Consider the following 14195-nt stretch of genomic DNA (forward strand, 5'->3'; position numbering starts at 1 on the left):
GAAGATGCAAGAAATGTTGAACAAAGACCTAGAAGAATTAAAGAACAAAAACCTAGAAGAATTAAAGAACAAACAAAGAGAGATGAACAATACAATAACTGAAATGAAAAACACACTAGAAGGAATCAATAGCAGAATAATAGAGGCAGAAGAACGGATAAGTGACTTGGAAGACACAATGGTGGAATTCACTGCCATGGAACAGAATAAAGAAAAAAAAATGAGAAGAAATGAAGACAGCCTAAGAGAGCTCTGGGACAAAATTAAACGTAACAACATTCACATTATAGGGGTCCCAGAAGGAGAAGAGAGAAAGAAAGGACCTGAGAAAATATTTGTAGAGATTATAGTCGAAAACTTCCCTAACATAGGAAAGGAAATAGCCACCCAAGTCCAGGAAGCGCAGAATGTGCCAGGCAGGATAAATCCAAGGAGAAACACGCTGAGACACACAGTAATCAAACTGACAAAAATTAAAGACAAAGAAAAATTACTGAAAGCAACAAGGGAAAAATGACAAACAACATACAAGGAACTCCCATAAGGTTAACAGCTGATTTCTCAGCAGAAACTCTACAAACAGAAGGGAGTGGCACAATATATTTAAGGTGATGAAAGGGAAGAACCTACAATCAAGATTATTCTGCCCAGCAAGGATCTCATTCAGATTTCATGGAGAAATCAAAAGCTGTACAGACAAGCAAAAGCTAACAGAATTCAGCACCACCAAACCAGCCCTACAACAAATGTTAAAGGAACTTCTCTAAGTGGGAAACACAAGAGAAGAAAAGGACCTACAAAGAGAAACCCATAACAATTAAGAAAATGGTAATAGGAACATACATATGGATAATTACCTTAAACGTGAACGGATTAAATGCTCCAACCAAAAGACACAGGCTTGCTGAATTGATACAAAAACAAGACCCATCTATATGCTGTCTATAAGAGACCCACTTCAGACCTAGGGACACATACAGACTGAAAGTGAGGGGATGGAAAAAGATATTCCATGCAAATGGAAATCAAAAGAAAGCTGAGGTAGCAGTACTCATATCAGATAAAATAGACTTTAAAATAAAGAACGTTACAAGAGACAAGGAAGGACACTACATAATGATCAAGGGATCAATCCAAGAAGAAGAGATAACAATTATAAATATATATGCACCCAACATAGGAGCACTTCAATACGTAAGGCAACTGCTAACAGCTATAGAAGAGGAAATCGACACTAACACAATAATAGCGGGGGACGATAACCACTCTCTTACACCAATGGACAGATCATCCAAAATGAAAATAAATAAGGAAACAGAAGCTTTAAATCACACAATAGACCAGATAGATTTAATTGATATTTATAGGACATTCCATCCCAAAACAGCAGATTACACTTTCTTCTCAAGTGCACATGGAACATTCTCCAGAATAGATCACATCTTGGGTCACAAATCAAGCCTCAGTAAATTTAAGAAAACTGAAATCATATCAAGCATCTTTTCTGACCACAATGCTATGAGATTAGAAATGAATCACAGGGAAAAAACCGTAAAAAACACAAACACATGGAGGCTAGACAATACGTTACTAAATAACCAAGAGATCACTGAAGAAATCAAAGAGGAAATCAAAAAATACCTAGAGACAAATGACAATGAAAACACAACGATCCAAAACCTATGGGATGCAGCAAAAGCAGTTCTAAGAGGGAAGTTTATAGCTATACAAGCCTACCTAAAGAAACAAGAAACATCTCAAGTAAACAATCTAACCTTACACCTAAAGGACCTAGAGAAAGAAGAACAAACAAAACCCAAAGTTAGCAGAAGGAAAGAAATTGTAAAGATCAGAGCAGAAATAAATGAAACAGAAACAAAGAAAACAATAGCAAAGATCAATAAAACTGAAAGCTGGTTCTTTGAGAAGATACACAAAATTGATAAACCATTAGCCAGACTCATCAAGAAAAAGAGGGAGAAGACTCAAATCAATAAAATTAGAAATGAAAAAGGAGAAGTTACAACAGACACCACAGAAATACAAAGCATCCTAAGAGACTACTACAAGCAACTCTATGCCACTAAAATGGACAACCTGGAAGAAATGGACAAATTCTTAGAAAGGTATAACCTTCCAAGACTGAACCAGGAAGAAATAGAAAATATGAACAGACCAATCACAAGTAATGAAATTGAAACTGTGATTAAAAATCTTCCAACAAACAGAAGTCCAGGACCAGATGGCTTCACAGGTGAATTCTATCAAACATTTAGAGAAGAGCTAACACCCATCCTTCTCAAACTCTTCCAAAAAACTGCAGAGGAAGGAACACACTCAAACTCATTCTATGATGCTACCATCACCCTGATACCAAAAGCAGACAAAGATACTACAAAAAAAGAAAACTACAGACCAGTATCACTAATGAATATAGATGCAAAAATCCTCAACAAAATACTAGCAAACAGAATTCAACAACACATTAAAAGGATCATACACCATGATCAAGTGGGATTTATCCCAGGGATGCAAGGATTCTTCAACATACGCAAATCAATCAATGTGATACACCATATTAACAAATTGAAGAAGAAAAACCATACGATCATCTCAATAGATGCAGAAAAAGCTTTTGATAAAACTCAACACCCATTTATGATAAAAACTCTCCAGAAAGTGGGCATAGAGGTAACCTACCTCAACATAATGAACGCCATATACGACAAACCCACAGCCAACATCATTCTCAATGATGAAAAACTGAAAGCATTTCCTCTAAGATCAGGAACAAGACAAGGCTGTCCACTCTAACAACTGTTATTCAACATAGTTTTGGAAGTCCTAGCCATGGCAATCAGAGAAGAAAAAGAAATAAAAGGAATACAGATTGGAAAAGAAGAAGTAAAACTGTCACTGTTTGCAGATGACATGATACTATACATAGAGAATCCTAAAGATGCCACCAGAAAACTACTAGAGCTAATCAATGAATTTGGTAAAGTTGCAGGATACAAAATTAATGCACGGAAATCTCTTGCATTCCTATACACTAATGATGAAAAATCTGAAAGAGAAATTAAGGAAACACTCCCATTTACCACTGCAACAAAAAGAATAAAATACCTAGGAATAAACCTACCTAGGGAGACAAAAGACCTGTATGCAGAAAACTACAAGACACCGGTGAAAGAAATGAAAGATGATACAAATAGGTGGAGAGATATACCGTTTTCTTGGATTGGAAGAATCAATATTGTGAAAATGACTATACTACCGAAAGCAATCTACAGATTCAATGCAATCCTTATCAAATTACCAATGGCATTTTTTACAGAACTAGAACAAAAAATCTTAAAATTTGTATGGAGACACAAAAGACCCCGAATAGCCAAAGCAGTCCTGAGGGAAAAAAATGGAGCTGGAGGAATCAGACTCCCTGACTTCAGACTATACTACAAAGCTACAGTAATCAAGACAATATGGTACTGGCACAAAAAGAGAAATATAGATCAATGGAACAAGATAGAAAGCCCAGAGATAAACCCATACACCTATGGTCAACTAATCTATGACAAAGGAGGTAAGGACATACAAAGCAGAAAAGACAGCCTCTTCAATAAGTGGTGCTGGGAAAACTGGACAGCTACATGTAAAAGAATGAAATTAGATCACTCCCTAATACCATATACAAAAATAAACTCAAAATGGATTAGAGACCTAAATGTTAGGCCAGACACTATAAAACTCTTAGAGGAAAACATAGGAAGAACACTCTTTGACATAAATCACAGCAAGATCTTTTTTGATTCACCTCCTAGAGTAATGGAAATAAAAGCAAAAATAAACAAATGGGATCTAATGAAACTTAAAAGCTTTTGCAAAGCAAACTAGAAACAAGACAAAAAGACAACCCTCAGAATGGGAGAAAATATTTGCAAATGAATCAACAGACAAAGGATTAATTTCCAAAATATATAAACAGCTCATGCAGTTCAGTATTAAAAAAACAAACAACCCAATCCAAAAATGGGCAGAAGACCTAAATAGACATTTCTCCAAAGAAGACATACAGATGGCCAAGAAGGAAATGAAAAGCTTCTCAACATCACTAATTATTAGAGAAATGTAAATCAAAACCACAATGAGGTATCACCTCACACCAGTTAGAATGGGCATCATCAGAAAATCTACAAACAATAAATGCTGGAAAGGGTGTGGAGAAAAGGGAACTCTCTTGCACTGTTGGTGGGAATGTAAATTGATACAGCCTCTATGGAGAACAGTATGGAGGTTCCTAAAAAACTAAAAATAGAATTACCATATGACCCAGCAATCCCACTACTGGGCATATACCCAGAGAAAACCATAATTCAAAAAGACACATGCACCCCAATGTTCACTGCAGCCCTATTTACAATAGCCAGGTCATGGAAGCAACCTAAATGATCATCGACAGACGAATGGATAAAGAAGATGTGGTACATATATACAATGGAATATTACTCAGCCATAAAAAGGAACGAAACTGGGTCATTTGTAGAGACGTGGATGGATCTAGAGACTGTCATACAGAGTGAAGTAAGTCAGAAAGAGAAAAACAAATATCGTATATTAATGCATATACGGGGAACCTAGAAAAATGGTACAGATGAACTCATCTGCAGGGCAGAAATAGAGACACAGATACAGAGAACAAACAGCAAAGGGGGAAAGCGGGGACTGGGGGGAGGGTGGTGGTGGTGGGATGAACTGGGAGCTTGGGATTGACATATATACACTAATATGTATAAAATGGATAACTAATAAGAACCTGCTGTATAAAAAAATTTTTTTAATGAAATTCAAAAATTCAAAAAAAAAAGAAAGGAGGAAGTAAAGAACACTAGAATTAAAACATGATTTAAACAGCATAACAATCTGAAGCCAGGTAAGACTGGGACCAACAGGGCAGAAGATAAGTACCAGATAACAGTAATTATGATTTGGGAGGAAGATGAGATACCCTGTGACAGTTACTGTCTCATAGTCAAGACTTGTTCATGACGTGGCAAACAAGACGAGAGTTCTCCACTACTGGACTCTGGAAACTACAGAGAAAAACGTAACTAGCGGAGGGTGGAGAAATCAAAATTGCTGGGAGGAGAAAACGAAAGGGAACTATCAAAAAACCCTTAGACTTATTCTGATTTTTGGAGTTCTGTCTCTTTCACTCATGCTTCATAGCTAAACGGTTCTTTTTCATTAGGAATACGGTAAGAGAATCTCCCTGTATATGACATCAACGGGTGGATTCAGAAGAAACACAATCATATTAAGAGATACACAAAAGACATCTGATAAAACACCAAAACACAAGTCTGATAAAAACTGTAAAACCCAGATGTAAAATTATATTCCTTACTATTTTACCATACATAACAGAGAAATGACTAAAGTATTTCCATTAAAGACAGGAACAAAAGTATTATCCCCATTACTATTTAACTCTGTCCTAGAAGTTCTGGCCAATGCAGTCAGAATAAAGTGGTAATAAAAGGCAAAACTTAAAGAAAGCAGGGGAATTAGGCGTACCGCCTAAGAATACTAAGACTTCGATACCTGACGGGCACAGGTTCCTATCCCTATTCCATACTTCCTGAAAATGTGACCTCATCTAATTGTTTTATCCTTTCTTTATCTGCTTTGTAAAGTCGTAAAGAGTTAAGTGAAGCGATCCATGGGCAGTGGTTATAATCTGGCTTGCATACAATAAACAATTATGAACGGTAGCAATTAGTGTTAGGATGTATATCATGACTGCTTGTCAGTGATACTGTTGCATGCTGAAACCCCTCAAAATTGGTAGAACAGGCACACTCACTGCATAAGAGAGAAGCAAAACCCAACAATTTCTCCAAATATCAGCACTATTCTGTTAGAAAAAAACAAACGTTTAAAAGCAGAAATGCAATGATAAACCATCAAGAAATGAGCTTTACAAGAAATATAACAAGTATGAGTTAAAAATGATCAAAATTACGTAAGAGATATAAAAGATACAAGTAAATGTAGATATTTAACACGTTTCTGGATAAAGACTATTATAAACCCGTCAGTTCTTCTTAAGTTAATTTGTAGGTTTAAAGTAGTATGATCAAAATCCCAACAGGATTTAAGAAAAGAAAAAAGAAAAAAAATTACCCTAAACTGTACCTCTCAGAGAAAAAGAGAGCAAATAAGTAAGGAAAACAAATGAAAAAGAAGAGTGAAGGGGAAATGAGGGAAGAACCCTTCCAGGAATTAAATATATTCTAAACCCATAATTCCAAGCAAAACAGGGCCCTGGGGAATAGGCATGGACTCGTCCTCCAGGACACACAGGCGTCTCGTCTCTCACAGGCAGCACTGCAGATCAGGGGCAGAAGAAATGTTGCAGGCATTAAGTGATGCTGGGACTTTGATTAACTACTTGGCAATAATAAAGACTAAATAAAGCACACTGGGTTCTCACCTCAAATCAAACCCCAAAATAACTTCCATATGGATCGTCCTTAAATGATGACAGAGACAGAGAGATGCAGGGGAAATGAACGAGAGGGAGAAAATAGGACCACAGAACCGTAAGGCTGGCGCAGGACCCAGTGAAAGCGGGCGGGCAGGAACCCGGCAGGACGACGACAGGGGCAAGGCTCACATGCTCCTCCCACAGCTTCTTCTCTCTCTCGTACGCCTCCTTCCTCCTACGTTCTAGCTGCTCCTTCAGCACAGCCGCGCGGGCGCTCACCTGGGCCTGGAAATGAAGACAATCAGCACAGCTAGTGCCAGAAAGAAAGGTGCGGGGTTTGCCTGTTTGTTTTTCCAGGTCTATAAAAATATTTCCTTATTAGCCAAAAAAGAGGTGGGTGTGTGTGGTTCCAGAACACAAACGTAAGCTGCATGCCCAGCACCTAAACGGGCTGCCAACACACAGCAGTTGCTCAATAAGTATTTCTGGAATGAAAATAAATGCAGGTACAGTCAAATGGAAATAAAAATTTAAAAATTTACAACTATGACTATTATGCACAAACTTGTCTTCACAGAAATGGAGATTATGTTTTTCACTTTTAGGGTTACCATTTTCTCTTCTTAAGGTTACTTGTGTGATAGTTTCATGTATTTATGCTGTGGCTTCATCAAATTGCTCTCCATAAATATGACATGAAGAGAGAAAAACGTTATTTTTCAGAAATGCAAAAGTGAGGGATAAAAGGGAAAGAAAAGTTAAGGCAAGAGAATAAGTTGCTTTACTACGAAAGACTTAAGAACACAACTTTCTATCTCGAGTTCCCATTTCCTCTAAGAAAACCTGTATCACTTCCAGTACATACCTTCAGCACTTCCACTTTCTTACGCCTCACGTCAGCCTCCTCACTTCCTTCCTGTCCTTCGGAGCTGTCAGCTTCTTTCTACAAAATAAGTAGTGAGCAGACCACTTAGGATAGAACCACAAACTCACTGTAGACTTCACATGAATCAACTAACATCTAAAAATGAAAAATGGCAACTTGTTCACAGCTGCAACAGAACTCTCTACAACCGTCAACTCCTATGGACACTGAGAAAAAAGACAGAAACAGAAGGATATAAAATGTACCATTTTATATGTCCATGGGTACCACTCACACTCTCCTCTCAGAATCTCTCCGGAACAAAAGGTCTTATCAATTTAAAGTCATATAAATAAGATATACTGTAACCCTATGTATATAGTTTTCTGGTCTTTGACTTTCACTGTCTTCATCAGACTTTATTTTGTGTTAGTGGCACATAATCTCAGTGTATTATAATGTCATTCAATTACTTTCTGAAAAAGAGATTTTCAACCTGCCTTTTCACCACGAAGCTTGGCTCTAATCTGTTGGCGCTCATTGAAATTCTGCAGTCTTATTTGTCTCAGCCTTGCCAGATAAACCTACAAAGAGAAAAAAAAAAAACCACAACATTTTAATTTAAAAGAAAAACTACCGTTTGCATTGCTAAAATGCTTTTCATTTAAAGAAAGGTGTTAATGTGAATAGAAGAAATAAAAGTTTTGAAATCTGGTTAATGGCAATGTAACATTAGCTTTCAAGTGTTTAATCTAGATCAATTTGCTTCTGAAAAGAAATACAACACAATAACAAATTTTTAATTTTATCAAAAGAAAAGAAATTGAACTCAGAATTCTGAATAACAGTTATGGGGCAGAATTATGACACAGTATGTCAGTCAAAATATATTAACAGGTCCCTACAGACCTAAAGATGGTCCAGTCATTGTTAGGAACGTAAACCATGCAGGGAAGGAAGGCAATCAACTCAAAGTGACGGCGTGAGGCAGCGAGCATGCAGGAGGCGTACCTCTTCCTCTTTGCTTCTCGGCTTCCCTCCTCGCGAAGAGCTGCGCCTGCCTTCGCACAGAGCTGCCAGGTTGTGCAGGGTGCCCTGTGCATCATTTAATGTACTAAGGTTAAAGAACGACTAGGGCTACAGCAGCATCTTACCTAGGGACCACCCGGCGCCACTACTTCTGGTGGCAGATACTGATCATGTCTAGCTGATTAGCTGATAAACTGATAACAGACGCTGGCATTCTCCTTTGGCGATTTAACCAACACATTCAGTGAGAACAGAAGGAAGCAGTTAAACCCCAAATGTAATTATTCAAATAGAGACCAGCTACCTTTTTATTAGCCATTTAAGTCAACAGGTTTTTAAAAACTGCTTTGGAGGTTAGCTAAACCCCAAATCAAAATCTTCCTCTACAAAGGCCCATCATTTCCACGTGTTCGCTTACATAGTAAACACACATGCGTGCACACACACACGCACACGCACACACACACACACGACAGGGAATAACATGAGCTCCAACTCCCTGCACCCGGGCACGCCCTGGTCCTGGACTGCAAATGACCCGCCCAACCACATGCCAACTAACATGGTTTATCACAAGCATGGAATGATCGCCTCCTTAGAAATTACTCATAATTACCCACTTTCTCTTCCTGCGGCACCAGCTGCGGTTCAAGAGCCTCCCAATTGAAAAATCCTCGTCCCACTTCCCCTTCTCACGTCTTTCTGTCGGCTTGCTGAATGCGTACTTTTTATATTTCCCTGCTTTTACCTGCTTCCCATTTATTTTTAAATCTGCTACACTCTGTGTTCTGATCCCACTGTGGCTCTGAAAATCTTCCAAGACTACCAATGCCCTCCAAGTTCGTAATTCAAACGGACCTTTTGAGCAAATTTGCAATGAACATATCCATTGGAAATTAGTTTTCATTGAATCCATTTAGCTTATGTCAGTATTTTTTTTCTCTCATAAAAATCATATATGTTCACTGTTGAAAACATATCAAACAAAGAAAATACAAATCATTCGTAATTCTACCATCTGAGAAACTTACAGTTTCAGAGTGTTCTCCTCCAGATTTCCTTCTATGCCTATGTAGGAATTCAACCATTTTACTTTGAAATATTATAGATAACAACAGAAAGGTGAGAAGTAATGTACAGGGAGGTCCCGTGTACCCTTCATCCACCCTCTCCCAACTGTATCGTCCTGCGTAACTGTGGTACCTATCCACACTGGGAAGCTGGCACTGCACGAACCACAGAGATTTCACCAGCTACAAGCGCTCACGTTTCTGTATCTGCATCAGTCCAATTTTATCACACGCGTAGCCTTATGTGACCACCATCAAATCAAGATACTTAACTGTACCATTACTATGTCACTTGGCAGCCACAGTCACGGCTCCCATCCCTGCCCGTCAACTACTGATCTGTTCTCCACGTCCACAGTTGTATCTCACAAGTTCTGTACGTATGTCTGGAATCGCACGGTATGCATCCTTCTGAGGTTGACTGTTTTCACTTGCTATTACTTCCTCGCAGTCCCTGCAAGGCACTGGACGCACGACTGAATGGCCTGTTCCATCTCAGTGCTGAGCAGCAGACTATGGTATGGAAGTACCATAAGTTGTTCATTCATTCACCCGTTGAAGGACACTGGGGTTTCACAGTTTTGCCTATTAAGAACAAAGTTGCTAAGAACATGCATGTAATAAGTTTCTTAGTGAAAATAAGTTTTCTCTTCTCTGGGACAAATGCCCAAGAGCGGAATTACCTGCTCTTGGTATGACAGATCCATTTGTAGTTTTAAAAGGCACTGCCAAACAGTTTTGCAAAGTGGCTGTATCATGTAACATCCCTACTAGCAATGTTATGGTCAGCCACTTTTTCCACATTCTCACCAGCATTTGGTTTTATCACAATTTTATTTGAGCCATTCTGATGGATGGGTAGTGATATACTATTGCAGTTTTAATTTGCATTTCCCAAATGGCTAATGATGTTGAACATCTTTTCATGTGTTTATCTGCCATCTGTGTCTGTGTCTGCCATTCATCCTCCTCAATGAAATGTTTAGACTGTCTTTTACCCATTTTCTAACTGGACTCTTTGTATTTTTAATGTTGAGTTTTGGTGGGTTTTTATATGTTCTAGATACAAGTCCTTTGTTAAACATGGGGTTTAGAAATATTTTCCCCCAATCTGTAACTTGTATATTCTTCCTCTTACCAGGGTCTTTTGCAGAGCAAAAGTTTTAAATTCTCATGAAGTCCAGTTTATCAAGTTTTTCTTTTATGGATTGTGCTTTTGGTGTCAAGTCTAAGCACTCTTCGTCTAGTCCTAGGTCTTGAAATTTTCTTCTTTTTCTCTAAGTTTTACAATTTTATGTTTTAAATTAGAGTGCATGATCTGTTTTGAGTTAATTATTTTAGGTGTGAGGTTTAGGTCAAGGTTCATATTTTTGCCTACAGATGGATGTCCAATTTCTCCAGCACTAACACTGAAAAGGCAATCCCTCCTCCACTGAACTGCTTTTGCTTCTTTGTCAAGAATTAGCAGGGCATATTGGTGTGAATTTACTTCTGGGTTCCCCACACTGCTCCACTGACCTAAGCAAGCCGTGACACCAGGAAGAGTCATTCTTCCCACTTCAGTCTTCTTCAGAATTGTTCTGGCTATTTTAAAGCCTTTCTCTGTCTATATAAATTTTAGAATAAGCTTGTCTATAAAAAAATGTTTCTGAGATTTTACTAAGAATTACAATTATTAGTAAAACAATTTAAGAATACTTGCCGTTTTTATTACCTTGAGTCTTCCAATTAATGAACATGGTATGATTCTCCAAATATTTAAATCTTCAATTTCATCAAGATTTTGTCATTTTAATTGTACAAATCCTGCATGTTTTGTTATACTTTTTTTCATTTTCTTTGGAGCAACTGTAAATGGTATTGTGTTTTTTTTAATATGTTTCCACTTGTTCATTGTCAACGTACAGAAATCAGTTGATTTTTGTGAAGTGACCTTATACTTTTATAACTATAATAAATTCATTTTTTAGTTCTAGGAGTGTTTTGATAGAGTCCTTCAGATATTCTATGCAGATAATCATGTCAACTGGAAATAGCAACAGTTTCATTCCTTCTTTTCAAATCTGTATGCCTTTTCTTTCTTTTTCTTTCCTTACTGCAGTAACCAAAACTGCCAGCAGTATGTTGATTAACAGTGGTGAGAGCTAACTTCCTTGTCCTTTTCCAGACTGTAGAGGGAGAGCATTCAGTCCTCCACCTGTAAGTATTAAGTTAGGTGTAAGTTTGTTTATAGACGCCTATTATGAGGTTGAGGACATTCCCCTTGCTTTCTACTTACTGATAGTTTTTATTTATTATGATGTTGAATTCTGTCAAAAGATTTTCTGCATCCATTGTTATGATCACATGATTTTTCTTCTTTAGCCTGTTGATATGGTGGGTCTCACTGATTTTCTAATATCGAAACAGACTTGGGTTTCCAGACTAAATCCCACTTGGTTGTGGTTGGATTCAATTTGCTAAAATTTGTTGAGAATTTTTGCATTTAAGTTAATGAGATATTAGTCTGTGGTTTTCTTTTTTGTGCTGTATTTGTACAGTTTTGCTATCAGGGTAATACAGGCCTCAAAATGAGTTGGGAAGTGTTCCTTCTGCTCTGACAGCCTGAAAGAGAGAGTATCATTTTATCACATTGATGTTAATTCTTTGAGTGTTTGGTAAAATTTGCCAGTGAAACCATTTAGGCCTGGAGATTTATTTCTTGTCAGTTTTTAATCAAAAGTTCAATTTTAAAAATAGTTATAGGGCTATTTATCTATTTCAATTTGGCTAAGTTCTGGTAGTTCGTGGTTTTCAAATAGTTGGTGCATTTCTTCTAGGCTGTTTAACTTATGAGTGTAAAGTTGTCATCTTTTTACTCACTAGATCTGTAGTGATATCCTGTTTCATTCCTGATATTGGTGATTTGTGTCATCTCTTTATTTTTATCAATCTTGCTAGAGATTTATCAATTTCATTCATTTTTTTCTAAGAACCAATTTTTTGTTTCATTACATTTCTCAGAAGTGTTCCTGTTTTCAATTTCACTGACTTCTACTCTTAATGATTTCCCTCATTCTGCTTGCTTTGGGTCTATCTTGCTCTTCTTTTTCTAGCATCTTCAGGTAGGAACTTAGACTACTACTTAGACTACTGATTTGAGACTTTTCTTCTTTTCTAATTACCTTAGAATTAATTAGAATTCTTAATTAAGAATTAAGGCTATAGAATTATAGCCTTTAGTGCTATAAATTTCCCTCACAGCAGTGCTTTAGCTGCATCTCACTTTTTTTGATATGTGATGTGTGTATTTTCATTCATTCTTTGTATTTTTAACTTTCCTTTTAGATTTCCTCTTTGTCTCTGTATTATTTAGAAGTATTTTTAACTTTCAAGAGTTTGTAGATTTTCTTGTCATCTTTCTATTATTGATTTCTAGTTTGATTCCATTACGTTCAAAGAATATGTCATATAACTTTAATTCTTCTGAATTAGTTAAGATGTTTTATGATCCAGCATATGGTCTATCTTGGTGAATGGTCCATGGGCACTTGAAAAAATAATGTATTCTGCTATTGTTGGATAGGATGTAAATTAGATCTTGGTGGCCTGTGGTGGTGTTTAGCTATTCTATACCCTTGCTGATTTCCGACTAGCAGTTCTATCAATCACTGAGGATGTGTTCAAGTCCCCAACTATACTTGTGGATTTGTTTATTTCTCCTTTCAGCTCTATTAGTTTTATATATTTTGAAGTTTGGTTGTTTGGTATACACCCATTAAGGATTGCGATAACTCCTTATTGGACTGATTCTTTTGTTATTATGTAATGTCTCTCTTTCTCCCTAGTAATTCTGTTTGCTACGTTAACAACAAATTCTTTTAGCTTATTTCATTTGAGAATGTCTTTATTTCCCCTTCATTCCTGAAGGACGGTTTCATCAAATATAGGTTTCAGGGTTGACAGTTCTTTTCTTTCAGCACTTGAAAATTTTTATGCCACTTCTTTCTGGACTCCGTGGTTTCAGATGAGAAATTTGGTGTTGTTCCAATTGGTAGTCCTTTATAGCTAATGTGTCATTTCTCTCTGGCTATTTTAAGATTTGTTTTCTTTGTCTTTTACTTTCAGAAGTTTAATATTCCTAGGTGAAGATTTCTTTAAGTGTATCCTATTTGGGGGTTTGCTCAGCTTCTTGAAGCTTTAAATTTATGTCTTTCACCAAATGTGGAAAGTTTTCAGCCATTATTTCTTCAAATACATTTTCCAGTCCCATGCTCTTTCTATTATCCTTTGGGCTCCAACGATACAAATGTTAAATCTTTTGTTATTGTCCCACAAATCCTTAAGACTCTGATAATTTTTTTCAGTCTTTTTTCTGTTGATCAGATTGAGTAAATTCAATTGATCTGCCTTCAAGTTCAGTGATTATATCTCCATCAGCTCCACTTTACTACTGATTCTACCCAGTGAATTTTAAATTTTGGTTATTATATTTTTCCAATTATATAACTGCCATTTGGTTCTTTTTATAACTTCTAATCCTTCACTGAGATTTCCCCCTTTTTTCATTCCAGAGAATTCCTAATTGCTTGTTGAAGCATTTGTTTAAAGCAGCTTTAAAATCTTTGCCAGATAATTCCAGTATTCAATTGGCCCTAGGTCAGCTCAATGTCAAGTTGTGGTTTTCCTGGTTCTTGGTATGACAAGTGATTTTTTTATTGTATCCTGAATATTTTAGGTATTATGTTAGAAGACTCTTGATCCT

General features: G+C 36.9%; 1 protein-coding gene across 10 annotated transcripts in view; it reads right to left on the reverse strand.

The window, feature by feature from the left end:
- Nucleotides 1-14195, reverse strand: part of NEK1 (NIMA related kinase 1) — a 224060-nt gene that overhangs the window by 77407 nt on the left and 132458 nt on the right. For 7 of the 10 annotated variants that reach the window (XM_036855392.1, XM_036855397.1, XM_036855387.1 and 4 more), the window contains 4 exons: nucleotides 8364-8447; nucleotides 7853-7936; nucleotides 7353-7430; nucleotides 6677-6772 (listed from right to left, as the gene is read on the reverse strand). In XM_036855392.1, coding sequence (XP_036711287.1) covers nucleotides 6677-6772; nucleotides 7353-7430; nucleotides 7853-7936; nucleotides 8364-8447 — 342 coding nt within the window. The remainder of the gene's footprint in view (nucleotides 1-6676; nucleotides 6773-7352; nucleotides 7431-7852; nucleotides 7937-8363; nucleotides 8448-14195) is intronic. The other 3 variants (XM_036855394.1, XM_036855393.1, XM_036855395.1) reach the window with 3 other exon arrangements.

Source organism: Balaenoptera musculus, chromosome 6, assembly GCF_009873245.2.
Source record: "Balaenoptera musculus isolate JJ_BM4_2016_0621 chromosome 6, mBalMus1.pri.v3, whole genome shotgun sequence".
Classification (NCBI taxonomy): Eukaryota; Metazoa; Chordata; class Mammalia; order Artiodactyla; family Balaenopteridae; genus Balaenoptera; species Balaenoptera musculus.